Here is a 20380-nt window from a genome sequence, read left to right on the forward strand (position 1 = left end):
GCAGTGCCCAGGGGTCTTTGCGGCTCCCGTGGCCGGTGCTGGCCACGCTCTGTAGGTGATGGGGTGGGAATCTTGCCATCCCCTGCCCTGGGCTCATCACTGACCCGTGCCCGCCTCTTTCTCCCTCCAGTGCACTGTCCAGGTCAAGTTAGAGCTGGGACACCGTGCCCAACTGCGCAAGAAGCCCACAACGGAGGGGTTCACCCACGATTGGATGGTGTTTGTCCGTGGCCCCGAGCAATGTGAAATCCAGCACTTCGTGGAGAAAGTGGTCTTCCGGCTGCATGACAGCTTCCCCAAGCCCAAGCGCGGTGAGTGCCTCCAGCCTGGCTGGGCAGCCCTGCGGGGCTCAGGGCTGTGCCACCGCCCATGTGTCATCGCTCCTTGGAGGGCTTGTCTCCATCCTCTCCCCAGGAGCAACAGGGCCCACACTCTGGGAGCTTCTGGCTTGCTCCCCTCGCCGTGTTGGAGAGAAGGTGCCCAGCCAAGATGTGGCCCTTCTCCGACCTTAAAATGGTCCTCCTCCCTCCTGCCTGCCTTTCCTTCAGCTGATGAATTCATTGTAGGGAAAAGCCAAAGGAGGTGGTGACTGTGTCTTGTGTCATTATTTAGACTCGGTCTCTGAGAAGCATCCAGAGAACGTAGCCGAAGGCCAGTGGGTGGGAAGGGCGACTTACACCCACCTGGTGAGTAATCAGGAAATTGCTTATTGGGCCTACAGTTGATGAGAGATGCCATTTTAAGGATTTCATGATATTTGGGGCAAAAATCTCATTTTACTGCTGTCTTATGTGTCTTCCTTCTCTGCTTCACCCCTTCACACTCAGACTGCCGTTTCTTGGGCAGAAGTAAGTGCCTCATTCATGCATTCTGCACAGATCTTGATTATCTGTGGCCCTGTAGTCTGATGAGGCAGAGAAATGGGAACTCAGTTTATGGGGCTCAGAGAACACTCCTGGGGAATTTGGAATGAAGTTGTTGGCTGTCTTGTCAGCTCTGTGGGGGCCGGGGCTGTGTCTGCTCTCACTATGGAGCCCCCTGGGTGAGGTGTGATACATCACAGGGGTCCAGTACATGGTTTCTTGAATGGATGTGTTGACAGAGGAGAGAAGGACCTCTTGCTGGAAGAATAGTTCAGCGTGGTGAGAGCCACTGCTGAGCCCTCCATCCCAAGTGCCAGGGCCATGGGGCCAAGCCATAAGCAGGCATGGATGGCCTCAGGCTGAAGCAGGAGCACGTTGTAGGATCCCCTGGGGTCCTGGACCTGTGCCGGCAAGTGACTTGTGGTCTATTGGGGAAGTGATGTGTGTTACACATGTAGAAAGTTCTGGTTCACAAGGGAAGGCAGCTGGAGAGTCCTAGTGGTGTGGTAGCCATTTTTTATTTCTTCTGGTTTCTTCTATTGGCTCTCATTTATTCCCTTCCCTCATTTCTGCTTCCCTGGGTCCTCACCTTGTCTCCTTTTCCTTCTTTCTGAGCATCCTGGAGGAGAGTGGATCTGGTTCCTACAGCAGCAGCTGTCTATAAAGCATCTTCAGTAATAATAAACCATGGCGCTTCCTGGGCACTTTCTGCTAAGCTCTTTTCCTGTGCGGGGTCTCTGTTCAGTCTCCCCACAACCCCCTTACAGATGGGGGGCAGGTGCAAGCGGGCCGGCTACACAGCCTGTGCTTTAAAGCAGGGTCTGCACACAGGCTCAGGGGCTGGGTCAATGCCGCAGCGTGTTACCGGCGGCCGGTACGCCCATTCGCTCAGGCTGTGCCTGTGCTGGCAGCCACACTGAAGCCCTGTCTCTGACTTACCAGCTTACCAGCTGTCTGTGGCTGCCAGCCTTCTGGCCTGGGCCCTCCGTGCTTCCTTGGGCTGCCTCCTCTCCAGTTCTCCTTCACCATTGCCCTCCCCTCTCTTCTCCCTTTCTCTCTGGGGTGGCCCCAGGGTGCTGTCCATCCACCTGTAAGCTGCGTGTTTCATCTCTGTCCCCACCAGGCCAGTAAGCAAGCAGCCACCAGGAGTAATGTTAACGGCAGTCTGTGTTTATCATGCCCTTGCTCTGCGCCATGGGCCACGACAGCCCGGCGACGTGGGGCCTCCCAGAATCCCTGCAAGGTAGATGTGTCCACTGAGGTTCGGAGAGGCCCAGTGGGCCACTGTGGTCACATGGAAGCGGCACAGCCTCTGAGCTCCTGGAACTTGGGAAGTGGGGTGATGAGTGGGGTGCGCCCTCTGAGCGCATCAAGGGAAGAGGTGTAATCAGTAGCTGAATCGTGCTGGTTGCGAAGTCTGCCTGTGAGTGCGGACGGACGGATGCCCACACACAGCGGCTGCATCAGATGTATCAGATGATAAACGCCCAGTTCCCTGTGTGTTGTGTGGACAGAACTCATCTTGCCAGTTGTCAGTGCAACGTGGATCAGGTTAAAGAGAATTTGGGGCAGGGCTCTCTGAAATTACACTTGATGGGCTTTAAAAGTATTTTTCAAATCGAATACGTGCTCATAACAAACCCAACAGAGGTGTGCAGGGCGTGAAGTTCCCCTTACTGTCCCACACCTGTCACCCCTCCCGGGGGCACTCTGGCCCTTCCTGGGTTTGTCCTTCCCTCGCATCTTAGAGCAGTAGCATTGAGTTTGCTGCTTGCTTCTTGATCTTCCACACTGAAGCCCTGTCTCTGGCTTACCAGCTCCAGCCCAAACTCCCGCCCTTCCTCCAGCGTCTCCTCCAATGTTGTGCGGGTAAGTGACTCGTTTTCAGTGGTCATCTCTGTGAGTCCTTTGACCTTGAGTGAGGAGTCCAACCTGCTCACCATTTGGATCCTCCGCAGAGGCTGCAGTCACCGTTTTGGAAAGAGCTCTGGCTGCTGGGCCGAACTCATGGTTTCTTTCTTTAACCACCCACACGGCCACACGCTTCTTAGCCTTCTTCTGTTTTCTCCCCTCTTTAGCCACCTTAACAGAGAGTACATATCACTTGTATTTTCCACCTTCCCTCCTCCCCCAAGGCAGAGGCTTGTGTTTTGCTTTAGTTTGCTGCCGTGACCCCGGTGCTGAAAGGTATCGTAGGCGCTTACTATTTACTGAGCGAGTGAATGGCTTCCTCAGCCCGGTCAGCTTTTGTCAGTGCTTTCTGACTCTCTGTCTGGGAAGAGAAACACGTGAGCATCCCTGTCTTCCCTTGAACCTTATACCCCTCCTTTTGGGAGCCACACTTGACCTTGTTAAGACTGTTGAACTGAAACGGGCACTTCTGCTCCCAGATTAGGGGTTAATTCTAGACGCTGGAAACCACACACCGTCGTGACTTTATTGAGTCTGTTCACTGCTAGGCTGGTCGGGTTGCCAGGATGCCACTCATCCGCTGAGCCCTGGGCCACTCCAAGGAGACCACTCAAGGTCATGTCAAGGTCAGATGAGTTCTTTTTATCATTCTTAGTGAAAACATAGCCCTGTTTACTTTGCCTCATGTTTGGGCTGTAACTTCGTGAAAAATTTGCTTCTCCCTTTTTTCCCCTTGCCTTGTGTCTTCATCAGAAGAGCCGCATTTTTTTTGTATTCTGTCCATCACTTCCTTTATCTGGTGGCGTTTCTTCCCCCTCCTGGATATTCCGATCTGGTTCTCTTTGTCTTCCTTCTTTAATGAGGACTGGCAGCTCTCAAGGCCACCTCTGTAGCTATTACCCCGGGATTTTACTGTTCTCTTCCAGGGATTTATTTATTACCTGGTGTTTTGCCTTGTTTTACTGGAGTAATTTCTAATGAGTAATGTCCTAAGAGACTAATTACTTAAACAGTTTCTAAAGAAAGGTGTGTGGGAAATAAACTCTGACTCCTGGGATATTCGAAAGTGCTAGCTGTTCTGTTGTCATACATGACTGATAGTTTGGTTGGGTATAATATTTTAATTTGAGAATCACTATCACTTAGAGCTTTTAAAGTACTGCTTCTTTGTCTTCTGAGGAGTCTGTTGCTATCAGGGTCTCATGCTATTGCAGAGGACCTGTTTTGTTTGTTTGCTTTTCTCTAGAAACATTTAAAATATTTTTTATAGCATTATTTCTAGGCTCTTCTTGTTGTTCTTAGTGTTGGATGTTTGGTGTTCTTCATTTTTAGCTCAGAAAAGTTTTCTTCTACTTCTTTGACAATGTCTATTTTCTCTTTCTTCTTCCTGGGATGCTTCTTTACCTAACTTCTCTATGCTCAAATATTTTCCTGTGTAGAACAGAAACAATTGTATTTGTGTCACAAGGTTTTCTTAAGGATTAAATGAGCTAATATGTATAGAATAGTGCTAAGAATAGTGCCTGGCACACAGTAGGTACTTTATAAATATCAGTTGCTATTAGCATTTGTTTAATCTGAATTGTTTTCTTACATCTCACCCTTTAAAAATGTGTCTTTTTGTTCTACAGTCTCAACTTTGTCTTTCCATTGAATTATAAAATTGCGAGTGGTATATTTGTAACATCTAGGAGCCCTTTCCTACTCTCTAATTGTCCCTTTTTAGATGTCTTGTTTTTATCTGTTGGGCATATCTGGGATCTAAGGACGTTGGCTCTAGTTTGTTGGTTTAAATTTTTTTTTTTTAATTTTCCCCAAGTTCTCCTGTAGTCTCCAAATTTTTCCTGTTTCTTTGGGCTCTTCGCTGCAGGTGGATGGGAACTGTTATTGACAGCTCTTTGTAAGTCAGGGTGGGTTCTGTTGACCAGCAGGCTTCTGGTTAGGGAGTGGCCCCCCCCCCCCCCCCAGTTTCAAAATGAGGTCATTAGAAGGAAGTGATCCATGATGTGAGAGGGTCACTGTGGCTGGGTCTTAGGGGACCCGAGGCCAGGCTGATGAGAGGTGAGGCTGGAGGTGACAAAACACCTTGCAGCCCCGTGGAGGGGCTTGAAGTTGGTCCTGAGGGCAGTGGGGTGCCATCAGGGGACCCGGTCCGGTTCACACTTCAGAATGATCATTACAGCTGCCTGTGCAGAAGATCCTGGGAGTGAGCCCGAGGCAGAACGGCTAGTGTGCTGGCGGTAACCCATGTGAGAGAGGCAGGGTGCCTGGGCTGGAGCAGTGGTGCAGGATGCTGGGGCGGTGGGGTACATTCTAGAGTGTTTTGGAGGCAGACATGATAGCACTTGGGTGACCTTGGGAGAGGGAGGAGTCGGGCTGACCGTGCGGCCTTGGGTGAGTGGTGGGCAGCTCGCGTCCTGAGCGTGGATGCTGGGCGATACAGGTTTAAGGGGGAGATAAAGAGGTGTCTTGGGGTCGGCTACACCTGAGCTTCCCATCCAGCACCTACAGGAGGACATCCGAGGAGCAGAAGGAGACTGGCTAGAATAGAGATTTGTTGCTGAGCTCACCCGTGACAGTGTCCCAGGCTACCAGGGTCACTGCCTGTTGTCCTGGGGGCAGGGCTGCTCCATACTTCTAGGTGGGCTAACTGTCAGACAGAGGGTGGTGACACCCAGAGTAACCCGCGACGGACCAGAGATGTTCTCATGGCCTCTGTCATCATCCCAGCACCTGACGGTGCCCGACGCAAATGGTGTAGAGTACACGAATGAATGCAGTCACTGCTGTGTTTGGTGGCAGTAATGATTCAGGTGTAGACCCTGGTGTCAGTGACAGTGTTCAGGGTGCAGGGTTCAGAGGCAGCCAGGGCTACTGCTGGCCTCCAGGAGGCTGTGCTGTGCGCTGTGGCATGTGCCGGGACTGTTCAGGGAGCCCCCTTCCCCGACACCACTGGGGAGGCCAGTCCAGTTGAGTAAGCCTCGTTTACCAGCCATGTGCTTTTCCTACGGCGGGGAGTGGGGACTGGCACCCAGAGTGCCGAGTGAGCACACTGCTGGGGAGACGGTAGCTGGCCTCATAGGGAGGGTGGGATGGGGTGGAGGGCGCCAAGGCCAGCTCTTACCCCTCAGCTGTCCTTGTAGCTTCAGACTGCTCTCCGTGAGGCCTGAGCCACGAACCCCTCCCCTGCTCCCCTGTGGTTTGCAACCCGGGGTCCCATGCAAGGCTGCCCTGCCTATGATGGCCTCTGCCTGTTCCAAATCTACCCCATTGGCCAGTTTTTGGGTTAGGTGAGACTCATGAGATGTTTGAGGTCTGATACTTGATGATTTGAGAGCTTAAGAGATTTTTTTAAGAGAAAAATCTTACAATGTTTTCATTTTAAAAAGCCCGCTTTCATTTTTTTCCATGCACTGTTTTTTCCAGCAATTTCTGGCCCACTTAAGAATTACCTGACCGGGGCAGAGGTGTGCATAATTGTTTCTCACGACTGACGGGATGTTTTCCTGCCTTCCAATAGTGATTGCCTCTGGAGAGGGAGGGGTGGAGGACCAGGAGATTTGACCTGTACTGTGCTGGTTTTTGTTAAAAGCGGGAGAACGGTATTTTCATGACAGCATGCATGTCAAAACATTGAGGTTTGTTCCGGAGGGTAAGATTGCTGGAGGTCATTTTGCTTGTACTTTGCTGTTCTTTTTAGTTTCAGCTTTTTTTTCTTTTCAGCCTCCGAGGTTAACGAATCTCTGTCCAGTCGCTTGGGAATGCCTTTGTTCAGCGCTAAAATAGAACCCAGGAGAGTCCCAGCTTAGACCCACCATCACCGTCTCCCATCTCCCCGCGCCTGTGCACTGGCGCCCAGCTGGGCCTCGGTTCACGGGTGTGAGGGAGCAGTGGAAGGTGGTGGACACCGCCCTGCCTGGGATGCTGGGGCCCCAGGGGGTTGGCACCTCACCCACGTTACGCTCACTGCCCTGATTCGGTTGGACTTGAGTGGCCTGTGGCCGGCAGTGGCTCCTCCGTCTCAGCTGGTGTCGCGCCCCTTCCCGCGCCCCTCTGCTGCTCTGCTTCCGCGATGGGGTCACCTTTCTCCGGCTCTGCTCCTCCTGTGCCCTGTGATGCTTCGAATTCCATGGGATTTGACACTCCCGGGGGAGCTGGCCTCCCGGAAAGCCCCGCAGTCCCGTGAGGCCAGCTGAGCCCCGGAGGGGAGGTGTGGAGGGGCTGCGTGCTTACCGCCGCCTGCGGCCGGGCTTTTGGATGTGCAGGAAGCTGATGATGCGTTTCCCTTTCTTTTTAGTGTGCAAGGAGCCCCCTTATAAAGTGGAGGAGTCGGGTTACGCTGGCTTCATCATGCCCATCGAGGTGTACTTCAAAAACAAGGTAGGATCCGGGGACGGCAGTGAGAAGGACACACAGTTCACCAAAGAGGAGGTGGAACCGGTGACGCACGCGCGGCGGGGTGTTGGAAGCCCTGGGAGCGGACGCCCGAGTCCGAGCGCTGGCACGTCCGTCTCGCGGGGGAGGCGGGGGCTGGGGGCGCAGGTGCACGTGGCCTTCTTGGGGAGCAGCCGGACCACGTCCCGTTCAGCTGCCCTGAAGGTGCGTGCGGCCCCCGAGTCGGCAGTGACATGCCGTGACGGGGCCAGAGTGCGTGCGTGGTCTTGGAGGGTTGGTAACTGGGCCGTGAGCAGGGGCCGGCATGCGAAGTCACCTGACTGTCCGACGGTAGGCGACTGGGCGGATGTGCTTTCGGTGCCTCTTAGCGGAGGCTTCAGTGACCTGCTGGGATGAGGAAGGTGTTGAATATTGTTGGGTGAAAAAAGCAAGTTTATGTGTGGTATTTCTAGACAAAAGGAATGAAGTTGATCAGAAGTGTTGAAAATGGTGTTCTGGGTGGAAGGATTGTAAAGGGTTGTCGTTTTCTTTCCCTCCATGTGTATTTTCTAGACCATTTTCTATGGGTGTATGTATTTTTATAGTTTTATTCCGTTTGTGCTGCTGTAACTAAATATCACAGCCTGGATGGCTCATAAACAACAGAAATTTACCGTTGACAGTTCTGGAGGCTGGAAGTCCAAGATCACGGTGGCCACTTGGTCGGGGGGGGCCTTCTTCTGGGTCCCAGACTTCTCGCCATGTCCTCATGTGGATGGCACAAGGGGTCCGTGGGTCTCCTTTATGAGAACACTCATTCCATTCGTGAGGGTGGGTCCCGCCTCCTCAGTCTGTCACCTTTGGGGCTTAGGACTCGACATAGGAGTTTTGGGGAGACACATTCAGATCATAGCTTTTTTTTTTTGTTTTTTTTTTTTTTTTTTTTTTTTTTTTTTTTTTTTTTGAGCCCAGTAATTAAAAAGAGCCTTCCTGGCAGCCTGCCTCTGCTCCTCACAGGCGCCACCAAGAGGCTATGGTGAGCTTTAGCTAGACTGGCTGCTGGCAGCTCTGCCTTCCTTCAGGAAGGAGATCTCCCTGGGAAGCCACCACTTGCTTAGTGGGCCCCCTGCTTGTACCTGGCTGTTGTGCAACCCACCAGGCATCAAGGACTCTGGGAACGGTGCTCAGGTGTGCTGGCCCGCTGGGAGCCAAGTGCCATTTCAGTGGGCGTGACTCGGTGGGACTGGGCTGCCGGCCCTCCTGGGCCCTGGTCATAGTAGTCTGGGTCGTCCTGAGGCTTTCAGGGAATCAAGACCCGAGAGGCCCGGTGACCGGCCACTCTAGAGAGAAGAGGCCAGCCTGTCTGCATGGGCAGAGGCTCCGTGTCTGTTCAGCAGGGGCTGAGGCAGGGGATAGGGGCGCGATGCCACCCGGCTCTGGCTGGGCCGTGCAGCAAGCCGCAGGGCGGTCTTCCGACGTCGTGCGTCAGGAGGCCTCTCGCTGCTCCGGGAGTGTGGAGAAGGGGCGGGGACTGATGCCAGGGTGAGTCTCTGGGCAGGTGTCGCTGGCCTCTCAGCTCCCTGGGGGAAGCCTGTGTGTAGGGGATGATGATAGCCGCCCGCTGACTGGCTGGGGAGACTGCGTCCATCTGCAGAAAGCTCTTGGCATTTGTGCACACTGGGTATTCTTCGGGGTGGGTGGTATGGGAGCCCCGTGGCCAGTTAAATCTCTGGGTTGCGCGGATTAGTTCCTTTGAGGTTCAGAAGCAGTCTGGGGTCCCACAGTCCAGCAAGGCTTTTGTGTTCCCTGAAACTGACCTGTCTGCTGTCTGGTCCCTGACACGCACACCCTCCCCTCCTTACCGGGAGCTGTGTTTGCAGCCACCTAGACCCTGGTGGTGCCCGCTCAGCCTGCCAGTGCCCCCAAGGTTCTGCCAGGAGGCTGGGGCTTGGCCCAGGGGAGGGGGTCCCACCCAGAGGCCGTACATTGCTGTGTCAGTGGCGCTGGCTCGCGGAGCTCTCTCCCCTGGCCCGGGGACCCTTGCTGCTCTCCAGGTTTTCTTGGCGAGAGACAAACGTTGGCGAGAGACAGGGGTGCATGGTGCTTGTGCCTCAGCTGGCACTTCTCCTGTGGTGGCTTTTGCCGCCTCTGTTAGCGCGCTTCGCTGCCCCAGGCCTCTCCTGCCGGGTGTGGGACACTGCTCAGTACCCACGCAGCCCCAGAGAAGGTTTGGCAGCTGGGAGGGGCCGCAAGGGCCATCCAGATCTGTTCCGGCTTCTTGGCGAGCCGAGTGGAGCCTTCCCCAGTGGCTCGCCCCCTGGAGGAGGGGTGGTTGCTCAGCATTTGTGACCCCAGCCCGCGCTGTCTCCCCGACCGGGCTCTCGGCTGCTTCCTGCCCTCGCTGGGAGCTGCGCTAGCCCACGGGCCCACGCAAGGACTGCTCCCCGGGGCTGCCGATTTACTGCGGGACCCAGAAGCACTTTCTTTTCTTCAGCTTCACTGAGGTATAACTGACGAATGAAATTGTAAGACATTTGAGTGCACCACGTGATGATTTGGCATCCGCACAGTTGTGAGAAGATTTTCCCCGTTGACTTAACACATTCGTCACCTTACATGCCCTGTTTTTTTTGGAGTGAGAACTTAAGTTCTACTCTTAGCAAATTTGAGCTAATGCTGGCGTTGTCAGCCTTCGTCACCGCATCACACCCAGGTCCCCGGACCCTGTTCATCTTACAATTGAACGTCTGTACCCTTTGATCGACCATCTCCCCACTCCCCGCCCCCCAGCCCCTGATAACTACTTTCTACTCTGTTCCTATGATTTCCTTGTCTTTTCAGGTTCCGCATACAAGTGATACCGTGTGGGATTTGTCTTTCCCTGTCTGGCTTATTTCGCTTCACATATTCTCTCCAGGTTCATCCATGAAGGATTTCCTTCCTCTTTAAACCCAAATAACATTGCTCTGTGTGTGTATGTGTATGTGTATCCACGTGCGCGCACACACCCTGTGTTTTCTTGACCCATTCACCCATCGACGGACACTTGGGTTGTTTCTCTCAGAAGCATTTTTTTTTTCTGGTTTTGAGGCTGCAGTCAGACCCCTTTGTCTCCCTCGAGACCATTGAGGACTCTGAGGCCCGGAGAGGGTGTCTTGTGTTCCAGCTTGCACAGGAGGTTGGTGCAGAGCCTAGATGACCCAGTGTTTTCTCCCCTCTGGCACGTCCACCACTTGGGATTGCGTGAAGTTCACTGCAGAACGGCAGGAGATCATTTAAGAACACTTGTCCCAGAGAAGAGCCACGTCTGTCCCTTCTGACGTTTTGGTCTGCGTAAGGACTGCATTCCAGAGAGTCCCTCCAGGCCGAGTGGTCACCCTGCATTTGTGGAATGTCAGACCACGTATGGGAGGGCAGCTAGGGAGCCCTCGGAGGGAGGATCAAGTGCCTGGCCTTTGCAGTGCCCTGGCTCAGCAGGTGGCTTTGTGGGGCTGGCTGCATGTCTGGGGGTGTTGGGGCAGGGCAGAGCAGGGTTGGTGCTTTTGTTCAGCCCTGCTTCTCAGCCTCATGCGGCACAGTGGGGGAGACCTAGGCCGGCCCCAAGCCGAAGCCCCAGGTGCTCCGAAACCCAGACTGAGCAGGTGCGACCTGCCCACCTGCATAGGAGCCACAGAGAGGTCCGCCCTGTGGGTCACTGCCTCTGCCGTATCTCATGGTACACGAGCCTTGAGCTCACGTATCTCAAGTGAGCCTTGCGTCCAGACTTCCTGGACTGGGTTCCCTGAGGTATTCCCGGTGACCCTGTGGCCATAGGACTTGTCCCTCCCGGGCACAGCACCCTCGGCTACACCGGGGCATTGAGGAAGCAGAGAGGACCTCTCTGAGGGTGTCCTGCATCCCCGCGTGCTCTTTCGGGATCCCTAGGCTTTCTTATTTGGGGTGGGCGGGTGTGTGTGTGCGTGTGCTCCCGTGTGTCTTACAAGGGCGGGGTGGGACCCCGGCTCCTGGAGCGTCTATTCCCAGTTCCTTTGCCCCGCCCTGCATGTCGCCACGTCCCCAGATGCCCCTTTAGAGGGCGCACATGTGCAGCTCACTGCCCCTGGGCCTCCAGCAAGCCAGGGCAGCCTCTGGTTTCAGGTTAAGAGTTTTTGTTCGAGTCTGGTTCCTTGAGGTATGGTTTACTTACGGTATGATTCTCTCATTATAGGTATAGTAGGTTTTTCAAGTTTGGGCTCGTGTTTTCCTTTGAACTCCGTTTTTGTGCGGCTAGTTTTTTCTGTTAAAAAAAAAAAAAAAAAAAAAAAAGGAAGGTCCTGTTCATAAGGGTTCCTCGTCTGACCAATTCCTGCAGAGGCTTGTGTGCCTGGGGCAGAAGGGCTGCTGTGAGCCTGTTAGAAGCGCAGCTTGTTCTGCTCAGGACGGATGCTGGTCTCCTCTGTTCCTGGAGGAGGTTTTGTCCCCAGAGCTCTAGAGGGCAGCCCTGCACTGAGAAAACCCAGGAATCGAGGCCCACTGTGGGAGGGGCCTGGGGACAAGCCCAGTTACAGGTCCCCTGAGGCGTGCGCCCTGGGCCAGGTGCTCTGCACAGCAGGTACTTACTGAGTCTCCAGATGGGTCACGGAGGAAGGTCATCGCCGCCCCAGTCTCTGGATGAAGGGGCTCCTGGGTACCCAGTCGTGTGGTGAAGGCCACGCGGTAATTGGCAGAGCTGGGATTGAGCCAGCAAGCCTGTGATCATGGAGGTACACGCGTTGCATAAATACCCAAGACAGGCATGACCTAGGATGTCCACTGTTCACAAATCCCGCTGGTTGCTTACATCTGTGTGACAGGGACAGGGTTTTCTGTATTGTGTTCTGCAGATATCCGAACATAGGTCTCTGCTTTAGTAGCTTTGTGAAGATCAGACGGTCGTGGGAAAGTAGACGCCGGTTAACCCTGAAAGGAGCTCCCGTAGGGTCGGAGTACTGGTTGAAGCAGGGTGGTTGTGAGCGGCTGTCCTGATGGCTTTTCCGCCCTGACGTAGGCAAGGGTTGCGTTTGGCTCCTCCTCAGCTGCAGGTGATCTTTGAGATAGCAAGCAGAGGGGGAGTGGACAGGTCCCCTCCCTGGGCCTCAGTTTCTCCGTCCGCTCGATGGGGCTCCTAGTTGTGCCTGCCTCTCAGGGCTGGTAGGGAGATTCGGAGATGGAAGGCAAGTGCTCGGCCCAGCGCCCAGCACAGGCCGAGCATTTCCAAGTGCGCGTTGTTACTGCCGCTGGTGAGGTGGTGTCCTCGCCTTCTGCTTGATCTGTGTAAGAAAGGCGGGTTGAGAAAGCAGCCTCTGAGACCCACCCGCCTGGAGGGAGTCACCCCCCGGTCCAGAGATGAAGAAAGATGGCGACGGGCTTCCCCGGTGAGCACAGTGGATCTGTGCCCACAGCAGGGAAGGGCACTTTGTCAGGCACAGGACACTTTCTTGTGTAAGCGCGAGGCGTTTTAGCCACGCGTGACCCCGAATGTATGGCGTTGTCGGTGAAGTGAAGGCATTCTACTTTATGTGGCGTTTGGCACTGGCACTCAGGCGAGGCCACATTCTGTTTGACCTGTTGGCGGTGTGTTCTTTCGCAGATAAAGCACTCCTTTCCCGAAAGGGGAAAAAACGGTGCCGTGGGGTGGGCGAGGTGGGGAGGTTTGTCTTAGCGCAAAAGTGAGATCTCTGCATTGTTGAGCATTTTTACTAACGTCACTTCTGACCCAAACGAGAGTGGTCCTTTCCAACACCACTTCTCCAGCTCCGATTCTCCGGACACTGGTTGGGTGTCCTCCAGTTTGATTCAATTGTGACACTACCTACTCTGAACTCGTAGAGGCCCCCAGGTTAAGGACGTGGTCCCGTGGGACTGCCCCCACTCCAAATGCCAGTTGAAGCATCCGTCTCCCATACTTCAGACTGGCTGGTGCCCATGACGCCCCTCCTCAGGTTCCATGATTTGCTAGAACGGCTCAGAAAACTCTGATAAACTGTTTTACTGACTGTTGCCAGCTTATTGTAAGGGATACAATTCAGGAACAGCCAGCTGGAAGCGGTGTATAGGGTGGGGGCGCAGGGTTTCCATGCCCTCCCAGGATGCGCCACCCTCCTGGCACCTCCTGTGCTTTCCAAACCCCATTGGTTATGGGTTTTTATGGAGGTTTCAGTATGCAGGCGTGATTGATTAACATCATTGGCCGTTTGTGACTAACTCAGCCTTCGGCCCCTCACCCTTCTCTGGAGATTGGGGTGGGGCTGAAAGATCCAAGTGTCTAATCAAGGCTTGGCCTTTCTGGTAACCAGCCCCATCCAGCCAACCCCGTCTAGGGGCCACCAAGAGTTGTCTCATGAGAATCAAAGATGCCTCTGTCACTCAGGACATTCCAAGGGTTTTGGAGATCTGTGCCAGGAACAAAGACCAAATGTGATACCACGTTTGTCAAAGAAAATTTGTTTTTGTTGTTGTTAATTTTTTTTTTTTTTTTAACGTTTATTCAATTTTGAGAGACAGAGAGAGACAGGGCATGAGCGGGGAAGGGGCAGAGAGAGAGGGAGACACAGAATCTGAAGCAGGCTCCAGGCTCCGAGCTGTCAGCACAGAACCCGCCGCTGGGATCGAACTCACGGACCGCGAGATCATGACCTGAGCCGAAGTCGGATGCTCAACCGACTGAGCCACCCAGGTGCCCCCCAAAAAAATTTTTTTTGAGGTGAAATTCACATACAGTTAATCCCAACTTTTCATCTCCTCATTCTCCCCTTCTCTAACCTGCTTCCTCTTCGCTGGGTTTACCCATTCCAGCCACTTCATATGAAAGAAATCCTGTAATAAGTGTCCTCTCATTTCTGGCTTCTTTTGGTTAGTGTTACGTTTTTGAGGTTCATCCATGTTGTCGTATGTCCATGCTTCATTCCTTGTTATGACTGGATAACAGTCCAGCCTGTGGGTGTACAGTTCATTTTCGTTTTCTCAATGGTTGTGTTCTGCAAGGTCACCCCCAATCGAATTAGGGAAAACGGAGCAGTGTTGGAAGGGGGAGGGGAATATAGGGTTGGGTGCCTGAAGCCTGTGGTCACAATGTGTTCACCAACTGAACTGATTGACACATAGCCTTGTGTTGGGTGTGGTGTCTGCATGCACCTTATTTCACGTACACCGCGGATTCATTAACATTGAACTCCGCCAACTGCCTGAGCCAAGCTTCATCTAACGCATGTATTTTCTTTGTAAGGCACGTCCCAGCCTTCCTGTGCTTAGGCCCGGCACCGCACTTCGGCATCATGCTTGGGGCTCTTTCAGATAGTAAAATCGCCAACAGAGAGCACAAAGATGTGAAAACCATGGCACTAAATATACCACAAGAAGGATACCTGTTTGCACCCTGACAGCTGAGCCCAGAAGGCAGAGCCTCACCTTGCTCTGCATCAGCTGAGAACAAGTGCGTCAGGAAACTCGCAACTCAAAACTTTTCACCACTCTGTGCGTGTCTGTGAATGAATGCGGAAGCCACGAGTGGTGACTTTCGGTGCATAAGTACATTATAGTGAGTGGCCAAATTCATAAATATGGAACGCATGAACAGTGAAGGTCAGCTGTCCTGTAATTTGTTTATTCATACATCTGTCGGTAGACATTTGGGCTGTTCCCACTTGCTCACTACTGTGACTCATGCTGCTGTGAGCATCCTTGTACATGTACATGTTTGAGTTCCAGTTTTGATTTCCTCTGGGTGTGTACCTAGGAGTGGAATTGCTGGGTCACGTGGTAATTCTGCCTTTAACTTTTATGAGGAACTGCCAAACTGTTTGCTACGTTGGCCGCCCCATTTTATGTTCCCACCAGCAGTGTATGGGGGCTCTTATTTTCCACATCCTCATCAATGCTTGTTAGTTTCCATTAAAAACGTTTTTTTTTTAAATGTTTATTTTCAGAGAGAGGGTGTGTGTGCAGAGAGAGAGGGAGAGAGAGAATCCCAAGCAGGCTCCGTGCTGACAGTGCGGAGCCTAACGCAGGGCTCGATCCCGTGAACTGTGAGATCATGACCTGAGCCAAAATCAAGAGTCAGATGCTCAACCAACTGAGCCACCCAAGTGGCCCCCAATTTTTTTTATTATAGCTTTCCTAGTGGGTATGAGATGGTATCTCATTGAGGTTTTGATTTGCATTTCCTTAAAGACCAGTGATGTTGAACATCTCATGTGCTTATTGGCCGTTTGTATATGTTATTTGGAGAAATGTCTATATACATCCTTTGTCCATTTTTTAATTGGATTGTCTGTGTTTTTGCTGTGGAGTTGTAAGAGTTCTTCATATGTTCCACATGGTAAACCCTTACTAGATATATGATTTACAAATCTTTTCTCCCATCCCGTACGTTGTTTTACCATATTCTGATAATGTCCTTTTATGTGTAAAAGCTTCTGGTTTTTATGAAGTTCAAATTAATCTACTTTTATTTGTTACTCACAGAGTACAAAATCTCAGACTCCAGGGGCGCCCGGGTGGCTCAGTCGGTTAGGCATCCGACTTCGGCTCAGGTCACGATCTCGCGGTCCGTGAGTTCGAGCCCCGCGTCGGGCTCTGGGCTGATGGCTCAGAGCCTGGAGCCTGCTTCCGATTCTGTGTCTCCCTCTCTCTCTGCCCCTCCCCCGTTCATGCTCTGTCTCTCTCTGTCCCAAAAATAAATAAAAAAATGTTGAAAAAAAAAAAAATTTAAAAAAAAAAAAAAAAAAGAAAAGCAACAGATGATAGTAACGAATGGCCGGGCAAGAAATACAGAGTGGAAGTGTTTCTTTTTTATTGGACATCCCATGTATAGCCATTCCCATACCACAGTCCAACAAAGTACAGAGAGTAATGGACGAATATCTTTCCATTCCGGTAACGATTTTCTTTTAAAGTGAAACATACCTCGGGGCGCCTGGGTGGCTCAGTCGGTTGAGCGTCCGACTTCGGCTCAGGTCACGACCTCGCGGTCCGTGAGTTCGAGCCCCGCGTCGAGCTCTGTGCTGACGGCTCGGAACCTGGAGCCTGCTTCGGATCCTGTGTCTCCCTCTCTCTCTGCCCCTCCCCCACTTGCACTCTGTCTCTCTCAAAAATAAATGAACATTAAAAATTGTTAAAAACATCTCAGACTCCATGGCCAAATCTGAGGTTGTGAAGGTTTATCCCTATGCGAACTTATATTACGTGTATAGTTTTACATCTTACATCTCGACAGTTGATTCGAGTCAATTTCTGTATATGCCATGAGGCCGGGTCCAATTCTTTCTTTTGAATGTGATTATTCATTTGTCCTAGCACCATTTGTCTAAGAGACTGTTGAGTTATCGCAGCCGTAGATGTTTGGGTTTCTTTCTGGACTCTCACTTGTACTTCATTGGTTTTTGTGTCCTTCTACTGGTGCCATTCGGTTTGGATTGTTGTAGCTTTGTGGGAAGTTTTGACATTAGGAAATGACAGTCCTCGAACTCTGTGGGGGGTTTGTTTATTTTCAAAAATTTTTCAACTTTTTTTTTTTTTTTTTGAAAGACTGAGCACAAGAAGGGGAGGGGAAGAGAGCGAGGGAGACAGAATCCGTAGCGGGCTCCAGGCTCTATGCTGTCAGCACAGAGCCTGACACGGGGCTTAAACCTACGAACTATGATGTGAAGTCAGACACTTAACCATCTGAGCCACCCAGGCTCCTCTTGTTTGTTTATTTTGTAACGTGGTTTTCGTTATTTGGGGCTTCTGCGGTTCTATATGAATTTGATACCTGGCTTTCCATTTTTGTAAAAAAGACCACGGGAATTTTGAGAAGGAGTGCATTGAATCTGTAAGTCACTTTGGAGGTGTTACTTTTTTTTTTTTTTTTTTTAAATGTTATTAAGTCTTCCAAATGATGAATATGGGAAACCTTTCCATTTAATTAGATTTTTTTTCATTTCTTTCAGCCATGTTTTGCACTTTTCCGTATACAGTCCTTTACCTTCTTGGTCGAATTTATTCCTAGGTATTTTATGCTTTTGCATATACTGTCGTCAGTGGAGTTGTTTTCCTAATTTTCTTTTTGGATTGTTTATCGATGGTATATAGAAACAACTGATTTAAAAAAAAAAAAGGAAACAACTGATTTTTGTGTGTTGATCTTGTACCCTGCAACTTTACTGAATCTGTTTATTTGTGTGTGTGTGTGTGGCTTCTTTGGGATTTTCTATGTGTAAGAGATCAGCAGACAGAGATAATGTTACTTCTTCCTTTCTCATTTGGAAACCTACCTCCTTTTTTCCCCTTTTTCTTGCCTGGTTGCTCTGACTAGGACTTGCCACTGCAGTGTTGAAAGTAATGATGAAAGTGGTCATCTTATTTTCCTGATCTTACGTTTTAACACTTAAGAGTAAGTTTTCAGTCTTTTGCTGTTGACTATGCTGTTAGTGGTGGGTTTTTCATAAATGTCCTTTCCGGGTTTAGGAAGTCCCCTTCTATTCCTAATTTACTGAGTGTTTTCATCATGAAAGGACATTACATTTTTTCCAACACTTTTTCTGTCTCTGCTGAGATAATGATGCGGGGTTGTTGTTTTTTTCCTTTGTTTTATTAATATGGCATATTACATTTTGATTGGTTTTCTGACATTAAACTGCCCTTGCATTCCTGGGATAAAAACCGTTTGGTTTATGTGTATAATCTTTTAAATGTGACACTGTGTGCTAGTGGAAACTCCTTTGAGGATTTTATATTCACAAGGAATTTTGGTCTATAGTTTCCTTGTGGTGTCTTTGTCTGTCTTTGGTGTCAGAGTAATGCTGGCTTCATAGAATATGTTAGGAAGTATTCCTTCCTCTTCTATTTTTGGAAGAGTTTGAGTGGAATTAGTGTTAATTCTTGGAATGTTTGGTAGAGTTTACCAGTAAAACCATCTGGTTCCAGACTTTTCCCTAATGACTAAAGGCATTGAGCATGTTTTCATATGCTTACTTTTCATTCCTCTAATGAGGTGTCTGTTCAAAGTATCTGCCATTTTTATAAATGTTGGGTTGTCTGTTTTCTTACTGAGTTTTTGGGATTTCTTTATATTTCTGGATATCATTCCTTTATGATACTTTCATTTGCAGATATTTTTCCATCTGTGGCTTGCTTTCTCAGTCTTTCACCAGCGTTGTGCAAAGAGTAGAAGGTCTTAATTTTGATGAAGCCATTTTATTGATTTTGTCTTTTCTGGTTTATGGTGTGTGTGTGTCTGCATCTGTGAAATAATATTGACCATTTTAACCATTTTTATTAAGAAAAATTTTTTTAACATTTATTTTTGAGAGAGACAGAGCGTGAGCTGGGAGGGGCCGAGAGAGAGGGAGACACAGAATCTGAAGCAGGCTGCAGGCTCTGAGCTGTCAGCATGGAGCTTGATACGGGACCCAATCTCACGAACTGCAGATCATGACCTGAGCCGAAGTCTGCCGCTTAACCGACTGAGCCACCCGGGCGCCCCTAACCGTTTTTAAGTGCACAGTTCGGTGGCATGAGATACATGTACAATGCCGTGCAGCCATTACTACTGTTTCCAGAGCTTTCTGAGCATCGCAAATAAAACTGTCTCTGTGAAATGATCTCTTCTCCCCCCTTCCCGGCCCCTGGCGACCTCTGTTCTACTTTCGGTCCGTGAACTTGCCTGTTGTAGGTTCCTCATACAAGTAGACTCATCGAGCGTTGGTCCTTCGGTGTTTGGCTCTCTTCACTGAGGATCGTGTTTTCAGGGTTCATCCACGTTGCAGTGTGTGACCGTGCCTCATTCCTTTGTACAGCTAAATAGCGTTATATCGTGTGGATACACCTGCCACATTGTGCTTATCCGTTTGTCTATCTGCAGACACTTGGGGTCCTTCCACATTTTAGCTGCTGTGAATGCTGCTGCGAGGAACAGGAGTATAGAAATATCTCTTTGAGATCCTGCCTTCAGTTCCTTTGGGTACATATCCAGAAGTGCAATTACTGACACATGGTAAATCTATTTTTAATATTTTGAGGAAACACCATGCTGTCTTCCACAACAGCTGTACTGTGGCGAGGTCGTCGAGTGCAACAGCCAAGAAAGGATTCTTGAGATGCTGTAGGTGCAACTTAGTAAGTTTATGCAAGTCGCCCCGGGGTAGGAGCCGTGGGCAGTGCTTTTGTTGTGGGAGGCTGTGGTTGTCGCTCAGTGCTCAGGGGGAGGGGACGTACAGGGAGTGTTAGGTCATAAGTGTTTTCTTCGACTTTCTACCTGCAAAACTACTTTCGCAAGATTTCTCTGGTGCTTATCGTTCAGTTCGACATTAACTGTTGGTGAGATACACAGGCAGTCATGAGACCCTTTAAGAATGTAGCAACCGGCACGCATTTGATCCTTATCAGAACTATGCAGGCTAGAGGTTAGCCTGCCCGGCTAAAGGTGAACGTTTTCGTGCTGCCGTGCCCTGTCAGTACTGAGATTTTAACAATTCAAGTCTTGCAGTCCACGAGCACGGATGTCTTTACTCTTAGGTCTTCAAGTTCTTTGAGCAGCGGCTTGTAGTTTTTATTGTACAAATCTTTTACCTCCTCTGCTAAGTTAATTCCTAAGTGTTTTAAATTTTTTTTGATGCTATTTTAAGTGGATTTGTTTTCTTCATTTTGTTTACAGATTGTTTGTTGTTAGTGTATAGAAAGGCAGCTGGTTTTTTTGTGTTTGTTGATTTTGTATCCCTTAACTTTGCTAATTCATTTATTCTGACAGGTTTCTTGGGGGGGGGGGGTTGTGGAATCGTAGGGTTTTCTGCATTTGAGTGTATCATCTGCCAACAGCGGAGTTAACTTTTTCCTTTCCAATTAGGACGACTTTGTTTTTTGTTTCTGTTGCCTCGTGCTCTGGCTACAACTTGCAGCACTGTGTTAAATGGAAGTGGTGAAAGCAGGCTTCCTTGCCTTGTGACCTAAGAGGGAAAGCTCTCAGTCTTTCACCATTGACTGTGATGTTGGCTGTGGGTTTTCCATATGCGGCTTTTATCGTGTTGAGGTAGTTTCCTTCTGTTTCTAGTTTGCGGAGGTTTTTGTTTTTGTTTTAATCACAGAAGGGTGTGGAATCGTCAAATACTCTTCCTGCATTTGGTGAGATGATCATGTGATTTGGGTTTTTTAGAGTATTGCTACCCCTCGGGTGATTTTATCCCTAGGAAAACAAGTATTTAATGATAACCTAGGCCAGGGGGCTGTGTTGGGCATTT

General features: G+C 50.4%; 1 protein-coding gene across 2 annotated transcripts in view; it reads left to right on the top strand.

Moving 5' to 3' along the window:
- MLLT1 (MLLT1 super elongation complex subunit) overlaps nucleotides 1-20380 on the top strand; it is a 68159-nt gene that overhangs the window by 9533 nt on the left and 38246 nt on the right. For both annotated transcript variants that reach the window (XM_058728283.1, XM_058728282.1), the window contains exons 2-3: nucleotides 131-311; nucleotides 7072-7154. In XM_058728283.1, coding sequence (XP_058584266.1) covers nucleotides 131-311; nucleotides 7072-7154 — 264 coding nt within the window. The remainder of the gene's footprint in view (nucleotides 1-130; nucleotides 312-7071; nucleotides 7155-20380) is intronic.

This window comes from Neofelis nebulosa, chromosome 4, assembly GCF_028018385.1.
Source record: "Neofelis nebulosa isolate mNeoNeb1 chromosome 4, mNeoNeb1.pri, whole genome shotgun sequence".
NCBI lineage: Eukaryota > Metazoa > Chordata > Mammalia > Carnivora > Felidae > Neofelis > Neofelis nebulosa.